Source organism: Chanos chanos, chromosome 14 (assembly GCF_902362185.1).
Source record: "Chanos chanos chromosome 14, fChaCha1.1, whole genome shotgun sequence".
In the NCBI taxonomy this organism is placed as follows: Eukaryota; Metazoa; Chordata; class Actinopteri; order Gonorynchiformes; family Chanidae; genus Chanos; species Chanos chanos.
The window spans coordinates 16,201,481-16,225,793 of record NC_044508.1 but is presented as its reverse complement, the minus strand read 5'-3'; the positions used below and the strand labels follow the sequence as shown (position 1 = coordinate 16,225,793).

Here is a 24,313-nt window from a genome sequence, read left to right as displayed (position 1 = left end):
TTAAACAAGATGAGAAACGGATAAAGGGGCTGTGTGGAATAGGGGGTCAATGGAGTGAGTGTGGTCAGCGGTGTGTGTGTGTGTGTGTGTGTGTGATAGAACTATATAATAAGCTATTTATGAGCAGAATTAGCAAACATGGATAAAAGCACACTGAACCTATCACAGTTTCCCATTCACAGCAGTAGGATGCTATAAAATGCAAGAGGATATTATTGTGGTTTCTCATCTTGTACCTTCAGGAAAAAATGTTTTTGCACCATACTGATGTAGTTACAGTTTAGTTTGTTCTTGTGTTTTTCTTTGTCTTTCAAATATTAATGCAATAGTTCATTTTCCAGTTTGGGACATCTCATTCTAACAAAGTTGGAAATGTGAATAATTATATTTATGACTTATGATCGTTATTTGTCAAAAACTTTATTGTAATTGATGAAGCACTCTGGACAGTTTCTTGTTATAAGCTGTAAGTAATTCTGCCATGCCCTTGGTCTGACACAGCATTTGACTCAACTGCACTATTATGTGCAAAAAAAAAAGAAGAAGAAGCTGTTCGTGACACTACGTAAGGAAACTGTATTTTAGCTGAACATTAAAGTGAAATTTCTCAGAGCATCATGCATTGGGTGTGAAACTGATTATAAGTTCAATTATTAACAGCTTATATATGTATGTTCTGTTTCTCTTTGACATTAGACACTAATTTGCATTAACTGTGGTAGCAAAGCCATGTATAAAGCTGAAAGTATATCGTTGTGCATTCTTACCTTCTCTCATTTGTTCCAGAGAGGTATAAATCATGGATTTGTCATACTGATCAGTATAGTGCCATATTTAACAAATAAATGAAATGTGACAGCTTTCACTGTGGTATGTCTAGTGAGAAATCTAAAATGCACTCGGAACGAAAACACACACGCGCATTCTATCTACACCTACTCCACTAAATCCCGGAGCCGCAAAGGCACGGACAGCAATAATAAACTTTGAGGGGAAATCGAATTGTGTTACTATAACAACGGCCCAATCCTCGCGATGACAGAGAGAGGGTGTGTTAGAGACTGCGCCCTGATCATCACCCGCCACTCCAGACCACACACGACAGACAGCCCATTTATTCTGCCTTCTCTGGCGAAGATCAGTGTAGAATAGAACAATACAGCAATAGGTAGTTTATGATAGTGGTCGTCAGAACCACATCGCTTTTTGTTCCATTTAATAGCGAGTAAAAGTACTTGAGGAAAAGTGTGTTGTCTTCAACCAGCTAGTGAACGTGTGGGATGGCAGCTCCCCGACCCATAAAAGGTATTCTGAAGAACAAGAACAGCGGGGCAAGCACCAAAGCTGGCCCCGAAGTGTCATTGGAGAGTTCAGAGCAAGCACCACAAGGGGTTCTGGACGATGACCATCAGTAAGTACATAAATGTTAAGAGCGGTAGTTCGTCTGTGAGCTTTGTGACAACTTAGCTAAGGTTAGATAATTCTAACAATGCTGTACTCTCGTAGGGCGAGAGTTAGCTAGGTTAGCTATGTGAATTTTCATACTTGGGACTGGTGAGTGTGGCTACGTTAAAGTTGTTTAAATATTATTGAATACATGAAAGCAGCAGTCGTCTACGGCGGTTTGTTTACAGCAATAGAACCAGGCACACCAGCCACTCTCCCCTAAAAGAATATATCTGGTTTCTGTTTAGGTAGCTTGTTGAAACTGACGTTGTCATTTAGCTCATCATGCTAACTAGATTGATCTCAGCTGCCGTTTAGTTAACGGTGGACGGTTGGTTATCCGATCTAGAGGTAGCTACAGGAGGTTGCCTTAGCTATTTTTAGTTATCTAGCATTAATCGTCATTACAAATGTTAGCTTTACCAACTTGGCAACCAATTGTTTTGATGAAGAGGAAGCCATAGAATAAAATGTTTTCGCTAGCTATTGTAAACACTTGGTTGTATGTTGATTAGTTTATCCCTGTCACAGTGTTAGCTTTGTGGTTAGCATAACTAACTTTGCTAAGTTACCGGTAGTTTGCATAGCAGCCCTTGCTAGTCTAAAACTGGTCACGTAAATGAATCAAGGTAGTCGGTAGCTAAAATGCCATCCAGATAACTGACCTCTCGCTCAGCCGGCTCTCAGTCAATAAAAGCGTAGAGACACTTGGCTTTTGAATAAGAATCAGCTTGACATACCTTGTCCCGTGCCGTAAACTTATCGTTGCTGTATCTAAAGGACGGTATGTCTTAGGCATGTATTTCGCTGTATTTGGCATTGGTATTTTCTTCATTCTGGCAAGACCAGACCCACAGTCCTGTCTCTATTTTTATTTATTTCCTCACATCCTATTTTGCAAGGGACATTTTGAAAGTTGTCATGGTTTAAGAATAGGAATGGGGTAGTGTTTATGGTAAAATTTAGGTGAGATCGATTTGCTTCCAGTGTAAATGTTCATGCATGTCATCACAATTGATTCATGTACACCACCAGTGTCACCTCGTACTTTAATACCACTTTTAAATAAGGCTGAAATTGTGATAAGTAGCTTGGTAGATCCAGTCCTATGCAGCATTGCATCAAATCATTTGATGTATACTGAGCTAGTGAGTGGATCACCATTAAACAAACATATACTGTCCAGTGAAACTGCTCTGAAAGTAAACTGTCCCTGGCCTGTAAAAATAGGACACAATAAGACTGGCAGATAGTACAGCATTTCTGTCCCAGTAGCCAGGAGAGACAGTGAAGCTGCTTGTGCTGATACCAAAATAGTTTCTACCTTTAAAAAAAAAGAAGTTCTCCTCAAAGATTCTTTGAGCAGTGAAGCACCAAATCCTATAGGGATTTAGGTTTTGTTGTTCTGTGTGGTATGTCTTCCATTCAAGTCCTACTCACAGTGCTCAACACACATTTCTCTGGCCTCAAGATGATTATATGTCGATCAGCTCTTTTTTTTCATCGGCTAGTTCTTGAGGAAAAGCCTCAAAAAATTACAGTTTCCAGCCACTCCTCTCTGAAAAGCAGAAGCTTGTTAGTGCAGTGGCCTGCTGAATTGCTAACAGTCTGTGCACACCTCTGTTGAAACATTACTTTCCCCCCTTTCCCTAATCTGTCATTTAAACTCTTCAAACACCAGCATTTTTCTTCTTCTTTCCTCCAGTCACTATTAGCCAGTTAGCATCATGGTATGCTTTTCATGAGATAAGAAACAATGTCATGTTTTATAATAAAAAGGTATAAGACATGTCCTTGCCCACTATGGTAAGACGGAGAGATCTTATTTGCGTTGATAGAGGGGTGATTGTGCGTTTGACTGGAGCTTCAGTGAAAAAAAAAACTTGTTTGGAAGATGACATGGAACTCTGTAGGATAGATATCACCAACTAAAGTCAGCTGTGGTGAAAAGTATATACCTGTTGTATTTCTAACTAACCCCACACAGTGGTTAGAAAAGCAAGACAAACACATGAGACATTCTGTATCAGTTCAATGCAAATGTCAGTCTAGGGCATGAGCAGGTAGTTTCATCAACAGAACTCTGTCAACCTCGACTGTGTAGCGTACACAAAAAGAAACCGACAGGCCTACATGCTTGTTTCCCCACAGTGAGAGATCATGGCAGGTCTGGTATGGTGTGTGGGGTACACTTTCCTGTCATGGTTAACAACTCTCTCAACAACTTAGAGGACAAGGTAAATCCTAATAATTGGAAAGAGATTCTGAGTGATCACCTTAGCCCAATGGCAAAGTATTTCTGTCCTGATGGGAGGATGACAGTAGTTCAGTGAGCACGAGAGCAATACAAACTATGTGCCGTGACTGTCCCAGTCAACAGATCTGAACTCAGTCATTCAACCACGGGAAATTCTGGAATGACATCATACACAGCATTTGTCATCAACAAAACAACAAATGATAGAATGTCACAGGGAAAAATGGTGTCACATTTTTCCGGTAGTGTTCCAGACGCATGTAGAAGACTGAAATTGTTCTGGGGGATCATGGTGGCTCCATGCCCAGTAAGGGCAGTTTATGTCCATCTTTTTTTTTTTTTTTTTTTTTGCAGCTATACGTTTTTCATTTGTATTTTGCCAACAACACTCATTCTCTTTGCTTGGGACACTGTTTATGGGATTTCATCAAATGCCTTCATAAACAAGCAATTTTCAATAGTGTCACAGTCTGTGTCTCTGATATTAATTAAATAAATGGTAATATCTGATATTACCATAAATGGTTATATCTGATCATTAGGATTTAGGATGGGAAAGTCTGTAGTTAAAAGAGAGATTACCATAGGTAGGTTCTGAAACTCGATCCCATTTTGACTTTATCACTGTTGAGTGTGATTTCATCATGGCATTACTGGCTTTCTGTGTGCATGAGGACACTGGATGTTGTCCATTACTTTTACGCTTATTAATGCTTTTATTTGTCTACTCTTTCCTTTCAGATAATCCCATATATTTAATGTTGTTTTCCTCCCATGGTCAGAACTGACCTGTTTGCGTTTGGATTCTATATGAAAGGAAAACATTTTTTCTGGCCTAGATGACTTAGTTATGTCACCATGGTAAAGCAGCTCCTTTATAGTGACGAGCCAGGTTTGAGTGGATTTCCACAGCTGCTTAAATCAGAGCAAGCGCCTCTCCAAATGATGAATTGTGTAACTGTCCCTCTTCCGTGGAGACTGACGCATTTAGCCACTACTGCTAGTCTTCTTTACCACATTATTACACAGCTGTTAGCAGCTGAGCTTAGACATTCTATTTAGTGCCCAGATACAAATGCATAGAATAGGACTGAGATGAATTACATCTTAAAAAAAAAAAAGAAAGAAAGAAAGAAAAAAAGCCTTGCTTGAAAAGCCTTAATCAAGCTAACTTCTGAACAGGTATGTCACACGTCAATAACATGTTTAAATGTTTTTTTTCCAGAGCAAGCATTTTTTTTTTGTCCTTTTAAGGATTCAATACAAATAAATAAGTGAAGAATAACTGTGTGTATCTTGCCCTCTGTGCTGAGTGGAAGCATCTCAGGACGCAGTAATGTGGTGTTTGTGAGTTGTGTTTATGGCAGCAGTGGAGGGCATAGACAGTTGATTTATTCTGTCCCTTGGATTTGTGCTGTAATGCACCCCTGACTTATTGACTAACTGAGGGACGGAAAGCTTGGACTTCAGACAAACACTCTTCTAGCAGCCAGATTTAGTTCTTTCACATTGCATACCTCATTCCAAGATACAAGCCCATAAAAAATAATTCATTTTTGGCAGCAAATAAAATACTGTGTTTATCTCTCCAGACTATTAGAGTTGAAGGGACAGTTGTGGGTTGAAGAAAGACTATGGCATCTTACAGTGAACTTACAGAGAACCATGACCTCTTGACTATAACATTTATTGAAGTTGTTCCTGTATGAAAAAGCAAATATTATGGAATGGTTTTCAGCCCATCAGCTGATGTATTGTGGGTCTCTCATTCCAGAAATAAGCTTCAAACTGGGGCGTAGTCCTTGGTTAAATCCAGTTGGTCTCTGAGGGGAAATGTTTGCGCCAGTCTTAATGATTTTGTCTAAATATGTATCCTGAGCACCATTCTTGGCTGCATTCTTTCAGAAAGAAGTCACAGAAATGGGACGAAATGAACATCTTGGCCACGTATCATCCAGCAGATAAGGATTATGGCTTAATGAAAATCGATGAACCTAGTACCCCTTATAACCGGTAAGTAAAAGAAATCTGTTCACCAAATTACATTAATATACCACATGTTCAGTCGTATTATTGTGTTTACCTTGTATTTTTCTTCTGTGGTTTTGTTTACCTTGTAATCTTCCGTGTAGCATGTATAAGGGCAGTCACTGCACCTCTAAGCGAATCTACCACACCCTCAAAGACAAATACGAGAAGTAAAAAGATTCTGGCTTTTGCTGAATGTGCTTGCAGAGCTCTAACACAGGTAGAGATTCAACCCTCCCTCTCTGGACGCCTTTCTGCCCCGTCTGCAGAACACCAGGCTTCCTCAGTTAGGGTTGCAATCGAATCCAGCAGGGTGCCCTGTCAGAAAGGTCACTGCTTCCTTGCTCTGACCTCTGGCTTCCTGTCAAAACTGATCTCTCTCTCTCTCTTTCTCTCTCTCTTTTTTCAGGATGGTGGGGGATGAGGACGATGAGGGAACACACAGTGATTCTGATGGGAACGCGGCTCTCACAGTGGATGACCTGGCCAAGAAGTAAGTGATCCCGTCGGGAAGACGACACGCCTCTGAATGGAAAGTTACCTCTGAAAGGTTGGGGGGGGGGGGGGGGGGGGGGGGCAGAGGGGGCGTTGATTAGAAGCAGCTATGAAAGCCTTGTAGCGCATGTGATACACAGAAATTCGGAACTTCCAAGAGAGTATTCACATGTAAGAAGTGGCTAAGTATTGGGAAAGGTTTGCTACCTTGTGATTATTGGTGAATCAGGTTAGGTGGTCTCCAAATAAACAGTTTTTGAGTGTGTTGTTTTATCTGTTACATAATATGTTAAACTTGGTTGTAATTTCAGCCTTAAGGGAGAGACTGTTATTGCAAAAACATTTGGACGTACACTATATCAGACCACCTGTCGGTTCCTTCATCATACTGCTTCAGCAAGAAGTCCGAGAGAGAAAAACATGACCTATTCAATGCTCATCTGCTGAGCTCCTATTCGTATGGCTTGGCCAGAGCAAACATTCTCCCAGGAAGATTAAATGAATTGCCACAGGTTCATAGGAGAGAATCAGCTATATAGAGGTAGCTACACAGTCTATGGAAATCGATACATGGCTTATTTACTTGTGCAGCTGAGTCAGGATTCGGTAGGGTTGTAACACATAGAGGTAGCGGGGTTGATAATGAACAGAAATGGTGTGAGTGAGAGCATAGGCTCGACTGTGAGGAACAGATGTCTCTTCACAACCTGCAGGCAAACTCAGTCAAGCAGACTTTTGGTCAGAATCATTAATACATGAACTCTGCAGGCAAAGCAGAGCTGTTCATCCCATTCAAAAACACCATCTCGTAGAGTCCTGCTTCCTTTTGTGGAATCCTGCATGTAGGCGAGTTGCTGTTACGACTGCCATAAATTATTTCCGCTGCAGTCTAAAGGGCCATGTCTTACTCTTTTCATATACATAGAGAGTTGTGCTGGTTAAGTGCAAACTAATGGTTTCACAATTGATCCAAACCCGTTAATTTATGTCCAGCCGGTATGTTTGTGATCAATATTACCATTTCTCTGCATTCCATCACACTGATCATATGGGTGGTTTCAACAAGTGAACTTCAGGTTATTATTGGGTGTGATTAACCGCAGAGTACATTAGGACCATTAAGAGCCATGCGTAGGACAGTTTGGGCTGTGCAGCTCCTTTACGGACCATATTAATAATGGAACAGAATTTGCATTGGTCAAGTCAAACTGGGACCGGTACAGTAGCAACGAGTCAACCTCGTAGCACGTCTAGGTTTTTTATTTAGGCATGGTGTTGTGGCCAGGATGCCAAACTGTTACATTTGGACACTCATTGCTTGAGAGGCATGCACCCCGTTAGGTTAACAGAAAGGATTTGTTTAAGTGCATGGCCCAGGGCCTGTAAATTGACAGAACAGACGGGTTCTGCTCAAAAGCGCAGACGCTAATAGAGTGGATGGACACAGAGGACTAGCTAAGAGGCTTGTCCGCCGCAGGCCTGTAACTGTATCTGCAGCCATTGTTTACTTCCAGGCACAGTGTACACCATTGTTCATGTCCTGACCCCTCTGAGTAATGGAACTGCGTTCTTTCTCCCCCTCCCTCTCTCTCTCTCTCCCTCTCCCTCTTCCTCTCTCCCTCTCTTTCTCTCTCTCCCTCTCTTGCTCTTGCTCTTGTTATCACTTTGCTCTACAGGCTGATGTTATTTATAAGATCTTTGGTTTTCATCCCCAGGCTTTTTGCATTTCACTTCTCTCCTCTGTGGTCATTTAGACAAAGTGCACAGACAAGTACAGTCCTGGGATTCCTCTCGAGACCAGATCACCTTGACAGCACAATCCAGCCCCTTATTTACGGGCGCAGGAATGTTTAAGGACGCCCGTAATAACCTAAAGGCTTGCGACAAACAACACTGCTGAGTCACCTTTTAGTTTGTTAGTTGAGACTCTCCCCTGCATTCACACGGGGAATGAGTGAGTGTAAGGGGTTTTTGCACAGTCAGGCAAGGCTATCTGGGAAAAGCTTTCTGGCCAGCAGTGCCCGCTCAGAAATGTCTGACCTGCTTTTTGTCGTTGCCGTGCGTATTTTATCCAGTTGGTTCGTTTCACATCTGGTGCCTTGCCTGCTTCTTTCTCAGGCTGGCAGCGGCAGAAGGAACAGATCCCCGCTTTATGAGGGAGGAAGAGGAGGAAAGCAGTGAGGAGGAAGAAGAGCTTAGCCCAGAGGCACAAGGTGAGTCATCACGGCCTAGTTCACTCCTCTGCTTTGGGAACATGTCCCTGGTTGACCCAGTCTCACCTCTGTATTTGAATGGAGCTTGACATGGATTCAGGAACATGGATTTTCACAGTTCGGTGCTCCAAACACGGTGTGCAATGTTCACGCCGCTGACTGGTCCAATAGATTGTGATCCTTTTGGCTTAGAAGGGGCTCCAGCTCATTTTTGGCTGTATGTCTATAACCAGATTGGGCAGAATGACAAAACAGCAGCTTTCACAAAGACAATTTGGACAAACAAGGGAAAACAACATAACACAGCCTCTTTCAAGGTAATTAGATTACGTAAGCATTTTTTTTTTAAACACACTGAAACATTAAGGATTAGCCAACAGCCACATGTGTTAACGCCAACATTAACTGTTTTAATTGGATTTTTGTTCAAAGTGCAGTGTGTGCCCTTCTCTTGTAATTGTCTTTTTTGTTGTTTTTTTTTTTAAACTTTATCTTATGCAGTACTGAATATCCTGTCTAATGGGCAGCACAGTCACTCAGACTAATGTGTTTTCCAGCTGACTGCACCTCCATACATACTAGCCTGTCTGAAGGGAGGGTTTAAAACTTGATGCTAGAGAGCAAAAGTCAAAGGGACACTGGACTGCAGTTACTGTAATGAGTTCGCCTCCCTCTGTGTGACTCTGTGAAATCTATAAGCTTCCGGTGGTTGTACTCACATTGTGTTAATTTAGTTCTATTCATGTGGACTCTGGGTGAACTTACCACAAAACATCCACTGGACTCTAGAAACTAATCTACTGTTATAAAGTACGCACATCCATTCTGGTGTTGTTGGTCTTGATAAAAAAACCAAAACAAAACAGTGTTTTAGAGATGAAAAGGTTTTTTTTTTTTTATCTTTTCCAAAAAAAAAAAAGTATGCTGTCAGCTCTCTGAAGATTTAATCAGTGGTTTCTGTGGACACAAGTCATGTCCTGTTGTCAAACAGTTTTAGGACTCCTGCTCCGAAACGCAGGATTGAAGTTGGAAACCAATTTGTCTGGTCTTTGCGTGGCAGTTCTAAGTTACGGCTGTCTGGAGAACTGGATTAAGAATGTCTAAATCCAAGCCAATATATATATTTTGATTTGTGTCTTCCTTCCACAGCCTGAAAGTTCCCATCTCTCATTTCTCCCAAGAAGCTCTCAGTACATCTCTCTGTGTTATGCAGGAGCTGTAACTCAACATGCCTCTCTTTCTAAATGCTCATTAATATGTTTGTGTCTGTGTCACAGAGAAAAAGAAACAGTTTCAGATGATGAGGAAAATGCATTACAATGAAGGTCTCAACATTAAGCTAGCTAGACAGCTCATCGCCAGCGAGCTCGACGAAGATGAAGAGGACGAGGAGATGAAGGATGAAATGGAAACAGAGGACATAAATGTAGACCCCCCTCAAGACGGTGAGAAGCGATGAGCTTTTTTTTTTTTTTTTTTTTTTTTTTTTTTTTTACATCAAAACTCGTGTTGCAAAATTATAGGGCTGCTAGGGAATTATGTGCTGTTAATCAGGCTAAAATATACTGACTAAACTGAACTGCGATTTTAATTTTAATCTAATCTCAAATGACTCTGTGTACACATCTGCATATCACACATTTTTCCTGTTTTAGCTGATCCATTGGATTCCTAGAGGACAACACTCAACGTTCGACCTCTGTCTCGGATCATGAAATGCTCGGAAGCACAGTGTTGTCATGCCGACCATAGAGGACACTGCTACAGCCCCACCCTCAGCCCAGCCCCCTTCCTCTCCAAAGTCTGTATTTTATGAACAGTGCAATGCAAAGCATATCGACCTGCTGGTTGCCCCCCCCCCCCCCAGCCCCTTGCCTCTGTTGCCAAGAGTTTGTTGTCTTAATTGTCATCACGCAAAGCAACGAGACCTAAAGACTATTATCAGACTGTGTTTTGTCAGGACTCCACCCTGGGTGTGTCCTTAAAAGACCTCACTGTGAGGCAACCCAGGAATCACACAATTGGTGTCCTAAATGCTCAGTGTCTTGTCTCAGTATTCCTTCTCCCAGACGTGTACTTCCCAAACACAGCACTTGCTTATCTTTTCGAATGAGGAGCGTACCCACTTCAGATTACCCTCCATCATCCACGCTTCCTGCTGGCCATTCTCTTTAGCCTCTCTTTCGGTGTGTGTTTGAAGACTTGATGACCTCTTTGTTGTTTTATTCAGGTTGACCACAGAGCTACTGCACTAGAGGTGACAGGCATGTCAGTTGTATGTACTGCCTGATTTTTTTTTTCTCCTTTGCCCTCATCCTAACCAATATATTAGAATATAAGACTAAAACAACAACTAAGCACTATTGGAGGCTCGGAGTGTAGACTTAATCCTTTTTGGTGTTGAATGCTACTGTTGCTTTTGCAAAAAGATGAGTATGAGTATGATGACCTTTTGTTTAAATTACTTATTGGATGGAGTGTCTTGTTTTTATGGTCATGCCTTCCATATTGCTCCTAATTTTTCACCTGTGTCCTTTTTGATTGCAGTTGATGTATCATATGTATACAATTATATTTTTTGTACTCTGGTTGGATGTTTGCCATTTTTTTCCTTCTACCATAAATCATCATAGAGTAACCAATGCAATTACTGTCAATGATTTGATATGATTTTTTTTTTTTTTAAGTATTTTACTCGCTCCCAGTACATGACAAACTGCATTTTAAAAGATTGTTTATTTAAAGAACCACCATAACACATTGATTGTTCATTAATTACTACATGATATTTTAGTAAAGCATGTTGACTGTTTATAGACCAAGTGTCATGGGTACATCTAGACATTTAGGGAATCCTCTTGGGGGGGGGGAAACCTTTTTGAAATGGGGAGAACTACCTGTCTCTCTTATGAGCTGCCAAAGGTGGCTTTCTTCCACTACTGCTGTCTTAAAAGAAATACAGATGTACAATCGTTTATTCATCTGAAATCTCATCCATACTGCTTAAAATGTCGCACTTTTCCATAATAACAATAATTAAAAAAAAGTTACATAATTTGAGGTCTCAACCCATGCTATAGATTAAAGGAGCAGAGAATTTGTTTTACTTTCCCCTCCACTAGATGGTGCTAGACACTATGAACACTTGGAAAATAACGAAAGAAATTTGGATAGGAGTCATGTGCACTGACATTTGTCTCAAAAAGATCTGTTTTCTATTATTTTTACCAAAAAATGTGAGTGTAAAAGAGTGTGTAATACTACTGATGACTGTTGAAAGATGTCTGATAATGTAATGATGAATAATTCCAATCGGTTGACAGTTACCCATAAAGTTTCTGGAAAGAACTCAAATGAAGTAAATCAGTAGCTTCAAAAAACAATCACTGTCAGATTTATTGTTCCCTGATGACATCTTTGCCAGTATTCTGGTTATTTCAATGAGTAAGAGAAATGTGACTACATGGCCACCTAGTGTATCTGTATGCATTAACAAAATCCCTGTTCCCTGGCTGGAATGCTTTCACCAAATCAACGTCTTCATCATCATTCTGTGATTTCTTAGCTCTGTAAGTTCCCTGAATGGCATTTATGACTTATGCACTGCCCTCATAAAATATTTTTTTTCCTGTTTGATTGGGATATTATCCTCTTCTTTTTAAACCCATTTTAAGTTTGTATTTTCTTTACTGCAAGATTTTTGTGCAAGTCATTATTAAAAGATGTTGATATGGATTTGAAACAATAGTTAAAAAAACAGTCTAATTTCATGCCTCCTCGATATTGCTGTTAAGCACAGATTATGTGCATCCCTCCCAAAACTGAATTCGATTTTAAGACTGAAGTTCGTCTTTTTCATTTATTTTTTGGAACTTAACATCTTTTCATACTGAAGGGAGATGTCATTTGAAGCACGTATGAAGACTGAAGACTGGCGTTTTTTGTCAGTAGATGGCAGCAGTCTACACTAAACGGATGGACAATCATCTCAGTTTGGGGAATTGTTTGGATTACACGAGTGGTCGTGCATTTTGAAATATCATGCTGCTCTGTTAAATAAAGGTTTATTTGCTAAAACTGAAACTGGGTACCTTGACACGTTCACCTGTGCAGTTGACAATTAAACAACTCAACCACAAATGTTGAGCTGATTTTTAAAAAACCGAACAGTATATGGTCAGTATATTCTAGTACATAAGACACGCAACTACAAATTGTTATATGTGACACATTAAGTGCAGACCTAAACTTCGATGTTCTGAAATACTCAAGCGAAAATACGACGTCTAATGTTGAAATATGGATTTGCAATTTCTGATTTCAGACCTGCATTTCCAGACACGTTTGCAAAAACTCACCAGGACAAAATCATTGGATCAAAGAGCGGACATCCCAGCCTCCTCATGAATAGGACTACTCGATTGGTTTTTCCTTGTGACATTCAGTTTGTGCGTCAGGGAGCCTGAGATCACTATTTGCTAATTCGGTAATACTGGTTACGTATAGAAAAAAAATACCCTCTCCTCCCACTGGTTGGTGTGACCTGGCCAGTTCAGTTTGTGTTACATTTCAGCGCTTCATTTTGTGTAACTTCAGTACCCTTTTTGGCGTTGCTTTTATAGGAGTCAACAATTTTAATGATACTTTGGGACTGTAAACTCATATAATTCTCTAGCCAGCAGTTGGCTAGCTTGCTAGCCGTGTTGAGACCTGCTGGTTAGCTGAGAGTATTGCTGGCTGAAGAGCCAAGTAAGCTAGCAAGCTGTTTGAGTTCGGATTGCCTCAAGAAACAGCTAACTAATCCGCGTTCTTTAATCCTGTGGTATTGCGTTTTAAAGGAAGATGAAGATAACGGTTGATTTTGAGGAATGCCTCAAAGACTCTCCAAGATTCAGGTGGGTCACTTTGTTTTTACCTTCCTGTAGTTAACATCAACTAACTTAGTTATTTTGTCGCGAACTAATGCAAACAGAGTTTATGCCTTAAAGTAAAAACATAGTACTGAAGATGCAAGCAGTATCAAATGAAGTTCATTTGGACAATTTTCAGCCAAGACTTTCTTGTTTGCTGCGTAATGAAATATTAACTAATTTTCACGTGCTGTCACTGTATTATAACGTGTTCACAGACTTATGGCTGTCAAAACTTCCATCGGTTGCTGTCTTTTGGCCACCCAGTGAATTGTCATGTGTAAACTGTGCAAACATACCTATTGTAATTATGGTCTCATGGAGCACTATATTGCCAAGTGCTTTAAAATAACCTTAAAAAATGAAAGATCATAGTCCCTAGTCCTTAGATTACCAAATCGTAAACTTGCTTTGTTTGCTGTCTTGGAGCAGATGGTGTCTTTGTTGGGCAGGGGATGCGTGTTAAAGTGCTGAGAGACGGTTTTAGACATGTGATACGTAGAGGAAGCAGATAGACTCTTTCGGTTTATTTTTCTTGTCTGTCCTAACGATTTTAGTTGGGGAAAACAAATCGGGAAAAACTAAAGAAATAATTCAGTTAGGAAGATCGAATTAAATATACCGAAGATCGTTGCCATTGATTATTTTAGGCTATTCCAGTGTAAAATTCACACATAGGAAATGTATTTGTGCACTCTGGAGTCAAGGGCTTCTCTTAGCTTTGTGTGGAAGAGTGCCCCCTCCCTATTTTCTCCTCCTCTCTCTCTCTAGTGCACAGCAACATCCTCTCCAACAAAACGAGGAGCAGATGTTAGAAAGTTGTTTGCAGGAAACATGGAAAGAGCCTTTTTTTTCTGAAAGCATTTCCTTAAGTATCAAGGATGGGAAAAGCCAAAAAGCCCCAGAAAGCAGGAGATGAGATGACGTCTTCCCATGATGGTCCTGCTTCTGGAAGCATGTGAAATTTATAATGCTCAGCCAATAAATTATGAGATAAAATCATGATAAAAAGCTCACTCCTAAAATGAAACTAACAATCTTTCTCTCTTTATATATGTATATAAACAAACTAACATGTTTTTGCCATACACTGTATGGCTATCATTGGCAGTTCTCACTTTACTTAACTACATATTACAAAATTAAAATGGTAGGCAACATTGTATTGTATGTTAATGTGATATATTGGTGTAAATATATGAGGTCTGTATGGGTATTTGGTATAAATAACTCCTTCAAGCGCCCAGATCAAAAGGGCTGGTCTCTGTATGTGTTTATGTGTGAGTGTGAGAAGAGTTTTAAAATGTGCTTGAACTCAGAGATCAGAGAAGGCTGAATTTGAGAGTTTTTGCATGTAAAAATGATCTGACCCCAGGAGCTAGTGAAGCTTCCTCGATGTTAATGTTTGTGAAAGGCATCCCAGCAGCAAAATTTTCCAGTTTGATTGGTACTTTTTCAATCTTCTTTTTTTTTTTTTTCCATCTGTTTTGTTTGGTTTGGCTCCATAGTGGGAGAGGGAAAGAACTGGGGATGAAAACTGGCCCCCATGACTAGAATGGAAGGGCTCTGTCTTTTGACATCTGCTTCCATTTGAGTGCACTCTTAAAACTCACTGCCAATGAATTTACTGCCCCCCTGAGTGAGGAGAATTTCTTTTTTTCTGACAAGAGACAACTGAATATATAACATATTAAACTGATCATTTGGGCTCTTTCCAAATGTAAAGTAGCTCAGATTCTTTGACTGAGATCATTTTCCAACTTGTGAAACAAATTCAAGAAGAGGCACTCTTTTGTGAATCCATGACATGTGAGTGCTAAATTTACTAAAGAGAAGTCAGCTTTATACATTGTTTCTTCTTATCTCAGAATGCAATTTAAAAACTGCATCCAGTTTGTTGCTTAAAAGTACCATGTTTGTCTGACTATTAAATAAACCTGTTTTCTCCCTCCTTTTACCTTCCGCATCAGCTTTAATGAAGCTGCTTATATTATGGTCATGAAATAGAGGCGTCTTCATTTTTTAGCTTTACCTGAGCTTAATGTTCCATACTGTCTCTTGTAGATCATCTCTCCGTTACCCCTTTTCGAGACTGTGCATCTGTGTCGATAGAGATGATGCAGAGGCCATGGTTGGCAGCTTTCCATATGATGTCATTGTTTAATAGCCCTTAGATTGTTGCTACAATTTACTCGGCCCCTCAGCTGACGCAGTGAAAAGTCAACATGATCTTCAGCATCTGAAAGCAGGATGAAACCCTCTCCCCAGCAGCCGACCCACAGCTGAAGTCCAAACTTTGTCTCTGTTGAATAAATGTATGATTCAGGTTGAAAGCTGGAGCTTAAATGATCTGTTTTGCTTCGTTTAATGTGCTGTAAATAGCTCGTGCAGCTTCTCCTACAATTTCACTGTCATTATCCCTTATTCCCAGGCCATGGAACTCTGGCTTGTATTAGTGTTGAAGATGACCACACAGGAAGTGTTTCATAAACAGAGAACAAGCATTCAGCCAGGGATCACATGATACTAGGAACTCTCTCTCTCTCTCTCTCTTTTTTTTTTTTTTTTTTTTTTTTTTGATGAAAGTCTGAATTATTGAACTAAAAAGCACAGTTTGTATAGGACAATTTGGATGGTTTTCCAGCTGGCTGGAAAACGTGGTTGTAAATATGGTGATAAGCATAATATTGTCATGTTTCATTCTCTCAAGTGCGGTCTTTGATACTTGACTTACATGGATGATACAGATAAGGCCAATCTCATTTCATTTTGAAGATGACCTCACCTCGCTCAGTGATGTTATTTCCCAAAACATCATTCTGTGTTTTCCCTTAAAGTGTTTGCGTTCATGCCTGTGTTTCACTTCACCGGGAACCCCCTCTGTATCAACATCATGCATCTCCATAACAATGGCAGGAAGACTGTCACATCAGAGGGGTCTGGCCAAGAATCAGGTTTCACTGGACCACCTCAGATCTCCCCACATCATTCTGATTGGCTAGTCCTGACATAAGATCTAAAAGATCATCAGCTCACTCTCAGCCATTTTAGGTCCGTGTGGGATTCTGTCTTTCATACTTTCTGCCATCTCACGTAGATTGTCCTTTGATTTCGCCGAGATCGGCGTTTGATTTCAGTGTCAGGTTTCTGAAGCGGTCCGTCGGAGATTGCCGCCTTAGATGACCATGCGGGGAGCTCACATTGGACTCGGTTGCACAAAGCGTGACGAACCCTCTTAAACTGCATCTCCTTTTGGGCCGCAGCCAGCTAGCATGAGACAATGTCCAGATCTTGGCTGAATCAGCCTTGATGACTCTAATATAAAGTCTCGCAGTGTTGCAGACGGATTAGAACGTGTAGTTTAGTGTTTGGGACATGTATGCACACTTACTTTAATACCATTACTCTAGTCCTCCATACTGATTAGTTATGCAAACACATCCTCACCCACGTCCTCTTGGCAACGACTCATGAATGGTATGACTTATTATCTTAGTACAATGTTTGTCTGCCCTGCGGGAGCTTGAAGTAGTTTGTCTCCAGTGAAATGGGGGGGGGCGGGGGGGTCCCTCTGCATTGTGGGTTGTTTTGTCCCCACTAGGAGAGTTCTGTTTATCCCTCTTCTCTCTGAAGTCCTCAGACTCATTGATGTGGCTCCTGGGGCCTGAGTCATGTGCCATTGTATCCAGCAATTCACATGGAGAATTTTAGCTCAACTCCCACTCCTAATGTAAATATAGGCCAGCCCCGTTTGAGTCTTTAGTTGCGTGTCTACCACTTGAACCAAAATGAGTTTTTTTGCTCCAAAATACAAGACCATTACTAAGCTTAGATAGTTTTCAGGTGCTCAGCTGAGTTATGGGGAGGGTTTCAGAAGTTCCTGTTGGTTTGCTCTGACCAGTTATTTTCCTTTTTGTCGGGACTGGGTCCTGCTGGTTTGACGGAGAACAGTTGAGGCATGTCTCCCTGTCTTGACTCTCACAGTGAATGAAACCATGACAGAAGCTGAAGACACACCCCCACTCGCCCTGCCTTTGTGCATGAGTGTAATTTTAACGCTATTCTCTGTCAGAGCTGACCTTTTAAGACGACGGCATGAGGTTCATCACATTCTGCACGTGACTGACGTCTGTCAGCTGTCTTCATCTCTCTCTGTTTCTCTGAAGTATTCATTCAAATGGAATATGTACAGCTTGGAGAGAGACCTGGTCTAACAGGAAGCAAAAACAAACCATTGGACTGTTATCCGATCCACTCGTTCTGCATGTGAAAACGCTGGAAACCCTTCATACATTTGCACCTGATTCGGCCTCCACTGTGCACACACATAGACACGCACACTATCCGGCTGCTGTTTTGGCTGGTATACAGTGTTGTTTTAAGATAGATATCTGAACTTGGTCAGGATGCTTGGAGAAATATCACACAGCTGCATCAGGCTGTATGTAAGGTTCTAATCAGTCAGCAACTCAACTTATCACGGTCTTCGGTGGATCTGCGGGAATCAGTGTTTTGACTCAAGTGTCAAATGATGTTTTGACAACAGTGATAGTGGTAATGGCAATTGAAGCTGCTTCTGGAGTCTTTAGATGTTATTGTTTAGTAAGAGAATAGGCTGTTTCTGTTTTTACAGAGTAGATTTAAGGCCAGACGAAGAAGCTCAATAGACGTTCTCATAAACTTGTGACGTCTTATGGTGAATTCTTTTAACACAAAGTATTATCACTTGCTTATTAAGAGGGAATGGGTTTTTTTTTTTTGCAGTGAGAATGTGCATCTGTTATGGCTTTGTCTGCCCCACAAAGCAAGCTTTGTCTACTGTGATTCTGCTTATATGAGTACCTCATCTGCTTTGGTTGCTTTATTGTTGTGCTACTAAATATGGAAAATGACAGAAGACATAGCCTGTTTGTTTGCAGTTTCCTGTTTCTAAATTTAAAAACAGAACCAAAAAAAAAAAAAAAAATGAAGACCTTGGTGTTCGGAAAACAGCCCTCAATATCATTCTTTCCAAACTTCCTGCGTATTGTGATAATCTGTCGTGTGGTGATGAGTGGAATTTTATTGGGAATATGGTTTTCCCATATAGCTTTATTCGTTTGCTGCATTTGTCTTTGAAATGAAGATTTTTCAGTCCCGCAGTGTTTTGCCTTGAGAAACGGGAATTTGGCCACCATATTGCATGTGCTTAAAATATCAGCCTTCGCTCAAGTCAGCGAAAACTAGGGTTGTTTCCCTCAGCATTTCATGTTGCTTACACGTTGAAAATTAGTGCCCCTTGCCCCCAAGACATAGCAATAAATGACCCGGGGTTCTTAGCAGGAACCTCTGAGTTCTTAGCAGGAGACATTGTCATATCTGTCACCATTGGCAACACCTCATACATATTACAGTAGTCTACGTATTGCCTAATACTGTCTTCGGGTAATTTAACTTTGTATTGCTGAATCATATTTCCAGTCACGGTTTTACTGTGGCCCTGAGTAGGCTTAGACTGCTTTACATCTTGTAGCATGAGCGACATACTTCTACTATCTGTCATTTCCGACGCTCAGCCTATTGAATGTGAGGACGTTTCTTAAAAGGGTTTCTAACCGTGCTTTCCACTGATCAAGCCATAAAGTTGAAAGCTCATGTAGAATGGTCTATCTCCTTCAACCTTGGCTTGAAACCCCTGAATTTGCTGTTGTATGCATATGTGAACAAAAAGGATAGCTATCTCATGTAGTGTTGCAAACAAAATAGATAATAGTTTAGCAATATTTTCTTTATCTCAGAGCCTGTGTGTGTATTTACAGTACCCCCCCATGACCAGGTGTCTTTGTAAAGGCACCAGCTGAATGTTAACAGCTAAGTATGTTTGGACCTTCATGTGAAGTTCTCTCATTAGTGGATATCTCTCTCTCTCAATCTCTCTCTCTCTCTCTCTCTCTCTCTCCTTCTCTCCTTCTCTCCTTGTTCTGCTCATTACTCAGACATGTGCTGGACGTGCTCCAAGATTGCAACAGTGAGGGAACGGCCTAGTTTTCACAAGCTTGAGGCCCTTCCTTACTTGTACGCTGTCAGCATTTTTGCAAGTCCACTCTATATCTACTCTAGAGTTTCACAGGAAAAGAGAAACCAAACAAAAATGTTGTTTCACCAGTTCACATGAAGCAGCCTTTGTTGTTAGGTATTAGAAATCAGAGGAATGACTGAAACGAAACAGTGATTTGAGGTTGACTGCATGCTTTAAGAAACAGTTACCCTGAGCGTCGTCCAGGCGATAATGAATGACTTGAAGCTTATGCCCTGCAGCAGACGCCAGATGTGAGGCGGTGAGGCCTGGTGGTGGCCGTGGCGACACCCAATGGGCGGGCCTCCAGCCGGTCAGCTCACTGTCGCTTTAATCTCAACATCTTATTACCCCCGTACAGTCAACCCACATTTCCACACCGATTACACCCAGTTCTCGCTCGGTCCTCCACCACAACCCAGCTCATAAAAACTCAGCCACAGCGACCAGAAAGTAATCCCTAACCACTCCCTCTGTCTAGCCCGCTCTCGGTTACCGCATGTTCCACTGTCTGCTTTCTCATTACTTTAATCAGAAACAGAGTCACACTTTAATCAGATTAACAATTTAGGAAACTTGACTTAAGGTGACAGTGGTCTTTTGGAGCTATTTTAAAGATGCTTTTGAATTGTAAAGTTGTGCTTTGTGGGGTTTTTTTTATTTCTTTATTCATTTTTTAAATGTCAGAAGTGTGAGTGTGTTCTTACATATTAAAGATGCTGCTCTGATTATACCTGGTGAGATGCATACTCCAGGGGTGAGAATAGCTCTAGTGGGATTGAACTTTCTTAATGTATGTTGTTCCTAAGCTTTAGGAAGACTGGGTGTTCACAGAGATTTGTTTTCCTAGAGCTGCTGGCATGCTCAGCTGTGCCCTTGTTTATCCAGGAGGTCAGAATGACCAAAATATTCACCAGTGGCATCCTAGCAATGCCAGGATGTATGGTCAGTCAGAGTGTGTGACAGAGAAAGAGACGTTCAGGATGTAAAGCCAAGTCCGGTCGCCTGTTCAGTGGAGCGTCAGGCGAGATACAGTCGGGATTCATCCTCAGCCTTGGTGAGGCGTGACGTGTGCCACTGTCAGTGAAGGGGGCGTGCTCTGTTTTGTCACCTTTCCGGGGCGGAATGTCACAAGCCTGTGGCATCACCGTACAAGATCTCTCCGTTTCCTCTCAAACTCAGTTTGCATGTGCATGGGTGTGTCTCTTAATGAGTGTGTGTCCTTTGCCTTGGTTTTCACTTCTCTTTCACTCATATGACACATGATTTGGTAACACTTTACAATAACTTCTCATTAATAAATCATTAACCAACTTAATAGTATAAACTGTTTGTTAATGCCTGTCCCAACACCTACAAATGTTAATAAGTTATGATCAATACATTGTGGGGGTTTTTTCACAGTTATATATAGCAGAAACAATATATCGTGGTAATAATTACAGCAGAGTTTTTGATGAGCTTGTAGTGGGTATTTTTTTACCACTGAAAGTTGTAAGTGTTCACAAATCATTAGATAATGTCTTGAGAATCTGTATTACATGCCCAACAACACACAAAAAAACATTTGTTAATTATTTGTTGGTTTTTAACTAATTGAGTTATATTGATTTTGATTTAAAAAAAAAAAAAAAGACAATGTTCAAACCCCAAATCCAAAATCCAGCCGAATCCATTTTCTTCTGCTGCTTCTTCCCTTTTTCCCCCCTTATATCTGGCTTTCTTCAAACTACAGATAAAAGTGAGCCAGAATCCTCTCTCGTGTGAAACTGATTGAAATGTTTTTTTTGGTAGTGTAAACAGCCAAAAAAAGTTGCATCCTTTCAACTCAAATCTTAAGTGAACAAGCAGACACTTTTAACCGTATCCACTTTCAATGCAAGTTAGCCATGGCCTAGTAAATGGCCTGCTTGCACAAATGATCATCCACATTTCTTACGATGTGTGTATTCTGACGGCCAGTCTCTGGAGCTGAAAGAGATGATATGACAGTTTATGTGCTTAGCGTATAGAATGACTTGCAGTGGAGGGCATCAGCCTCTTTTATTCTTTTTAAATTTTGTAAGTCTTATGTCTAATATTGCTCAATGGCACTAACTTCGCTAATAAATGCCATGATGGCGTAGCTATAGCCTTTAAACCCAAATTTTAACAGGCTGGGGTGCTGAAAAGTAGCCTGATGATTCACGTTGGCAGTGATGAAATGCCTTGTTTGTTGTGTGCTGTCTGTCAGTATAGGAAATAAATGTAATTACAAATAGAGGAGCCGGAGTCGGTGGTACCATAAGTTAGGAGTCGGGGTCGGAGTCACAGGTTTTGTGAAGAGTGAACAATTCCAGTTTTATGCTTTTATGACTGCGCACAGGATGCATCGCTAGGAATCAGGCTTTGTATCACGTACAAAAGTGCACCAACTCAACAGTGAAAAGACACAACGCCGTGTGTTTTTTGCTTTTCACACTACACCTGTGAAGGGGAGAAATATTTGGTTTTGTTCACGTTTTTCATTATCACAGTTTCCATTTCTTTTGCAACACAGCATCTTTATACTCTTCTCATCATCATCATCATCATCATCCACACCTCCCTGAGACTGAGATAGCGTTGAGCCCTGTTGTGCAGCTGTGGTTTCCCAGCTCCATCACCCTCTCCTTTGCCTCAGCCTCAAAATTCAGGCAAGGCGTTGCTGACCTCTCACCAAAAGCAGGAACAGTAATCTTGTTCTCGGGCGCGTTAGCGCTGTCTGGAGCATTCGTCCGAGCGGCTGGAAAAGAGCTCCGTGCACTGTAGCGATCTCTCCTCAGTCATGCGCGCACACCGTTTCATATGCGTGGTTAATGCAAACACGCTTATCAGACACAGATCACTTTGAAAAGCGGATATGAACAGTTTGGCCAGGTGATCAGATACTGTGAGGAGACTGAAGCTGGGCATCAAGGCCTTTGCTGTGACTGTGGCTGGAGCTGGCGTTTGCATGGCACATTACCCAACGACCAAGGCCTCAGATATGCCAGCTTTAAAAGACTCTACCGTCAGAGCGCTCAGCCTCTGTGTGGGTGCCTGCCAGCGAGTTCACAGATTATGAATGAACATGTTATAAGTGCATATTAACAATAGCATATTAAATCATACAGTTATATGGCAATTACAGAAGGCTCTTCTATTCTTTTCCAACCATGGTTTACAAGCATCAGTTAGCATCCTCGTAAAACACATCCAACTCATTAACTAAGCAAAGGCACCTGTTTAATGACACGGTTTCAAATTGTCCTCTCAAAGGACCCCTATCACTGTATCCCTAGACATTTCTCACTCCTGGAAATGATCCATCGTGCACTATCTGGTAACTAATAGTCACTCTCTAATAGTGTTATAAGTGTTGGCATATGTATCAAGTTTGTACACTGATATGAAATGTGAGTTGATGGCTTAACAATAAATGTAGTTATTCTATGTTATCCATGAGATATGCTGCTGGTTTGACCTCATAGGTTCCCTATTCATATTTGTCCGCGTAGATCTCCATATACTTGACTGCAGTCTTGTTCACTCAGAGGTCCTCTGTATAACTCTCCCTTTCTCCTCCGATCCCACAGGGCCACAATAGAGGAGGTGGAGAGTGACGTTTGCGAGCTGGAGACCAAACTAGACAAGGTAAGCTCAGGACAGAGAAAGGAGGTGGAAATAGTGTGATTCACACAACTATTATTACTACAACTACTACTACAACTATGTATTACTTTTACTACTAGTGCTGCTGCAAGCATTCCAGAATCTTAGCATTTGGAACCATTTCCTGGTTGTGGTTGCCCCTGACAACCTCCATATATAACCTTCTCCCTGGCCTGGTTTACTCTCCTTGCAGCATAGAGCAGGAGTGGGGCAGGAGGGTGTGGTGACCATAGTACTGTGTGGTTGGTTCCGTTCTACGTTGCGCATTGTTCAGAGGTCTGCTGTGCAGTCCCTCCCTGTGGGCTAGTGACTCATGCCATGTGCTAGTGTCACCCCTCTTCAGCCACCCCCCCCCCCCCCCCCCCCCCCCCACGGAAGGATATGCTCAACAGTGCTGGGAGAAAGGGAGGGAGGGAAGGGGGGTTCTCGGGTTTAAGACGGTAGCTTTTCTTAGAAACCAGGGCCCACTCTTCATACGCACACGACACCTCCCACCCACACAGCCAAAGCTTAAGATAACACCCTGCTTACTCCACCAATATGAAAAGCTCTCAGAGCAATATTGCAAGAGAAATGAATTCAAAAAAGTTTGAAAGACAATCAATCTCAGAGTCAAATAAGAGTCAGGTCGATTTTAGCAGCAATGTTCCTGAACGCTCTTTACTGTGTATTGATTGTGTTCACATATTCAAGACAAACAAGGAAGTATTATTTAGCTTAGAGGAATAATGAACAAGCTCAGTAATTCACAGAGAGATTGACCCTGTTCCTTGGGTTTATTCTCAGCCATGCAGTGCTGTGATAGGAGACTCTACAGACATGAGCCATTCTACACAGTGAACTTTCACAGATCCTCTTTGAGTTGAAACTGTTCGTTCGTTCATGATCACAGCAGATTTCACCAGCTAACTCTCAAATGTGAGTCAGGCAGCGGTTTTATTGAAGCCTTTGGAATGTTTAGCCAGCGTAAAACCTGTCATGGTAGTGACTTGCCAAAACATTTGTGGTACATCTATAATGTATCAGGTAACTGTGGTTATTATTGGTCGCGCTGTTGCATTAAGTAAATGTCACAGGTAACGTTGTTAATGTTGTAGTGGAACCTGACACAGTATCTCTGAATACAGGGAAGTGGTGTCATCACTGTTTGGATAGCACCACAGTTGCCTGTGTATTCAGGTCAACCACAGAAAATGCCTCAAATCCCACTGAGACTATGTGGGATGCACATGTGTGA

The 24,313-nt window shown here is 41.2% G+C and overlaps 2 protein-coding genes across 2 annotated transcripts in view; both read left to right on the top strand.

Annotated features, from left to right (window-relative positions):
• The first annotated feature begins 1,100 nt into the window (after positions 1 to 1,100).
• Positions 1,101 to 10,289, top strand: ppp1r2 (protein phosphatase 1, regulatory (inhibitor) subunit 2). Its single transcript, XM_030791284.1, has 6 exons — positions 1,101 to 1,411; positions 5,609 to 5,716; positions 6,141 to 6,224; positions 8,345 to 8,439; positions 9,717 to 9,884; positions 10,095 to 10,289. The coding sequence occupies exons 1-6, from the start codon at positions 1,281 to 1,283 to the stop codon at positions 10,112 to 10,114; spliced, it is 606 nt and encodes a 201-aa protein (XP_030647144.1). The 5' UTR covers positions 1,101 to 1,280; the 3' UTR covers positions 10,115 to 10,289.
• Positions 10,290 to 13,030: 2,741 nt separating this feature from the next.
• The window catches only part of LOC115827355 (arf-GAP with coiled-coil, ANK repeat and PH domain-containing protein 2), a 33,791-nt gene continuing 22,508 nt past the window's right edge, over positions 13,031 to 24,313 (top strand). Inside the window, exons 1-2 of the mRNA XM_030791161.1 lie at positions 13,031 to 13,334; positions 23,001 to 23,058. Of these exons, the coding sequence (XP_030647021.1) occupies positions 13,282 to 13,334; positions 23,001 to 23,058 (111 nt within the window). The 5' untranslated portion in view covers positions 13,031 to 13,281. The remainder of the gene's footprint in view (positions 13,335 to 23,000; positions 23,059 to 24,313) is intronic.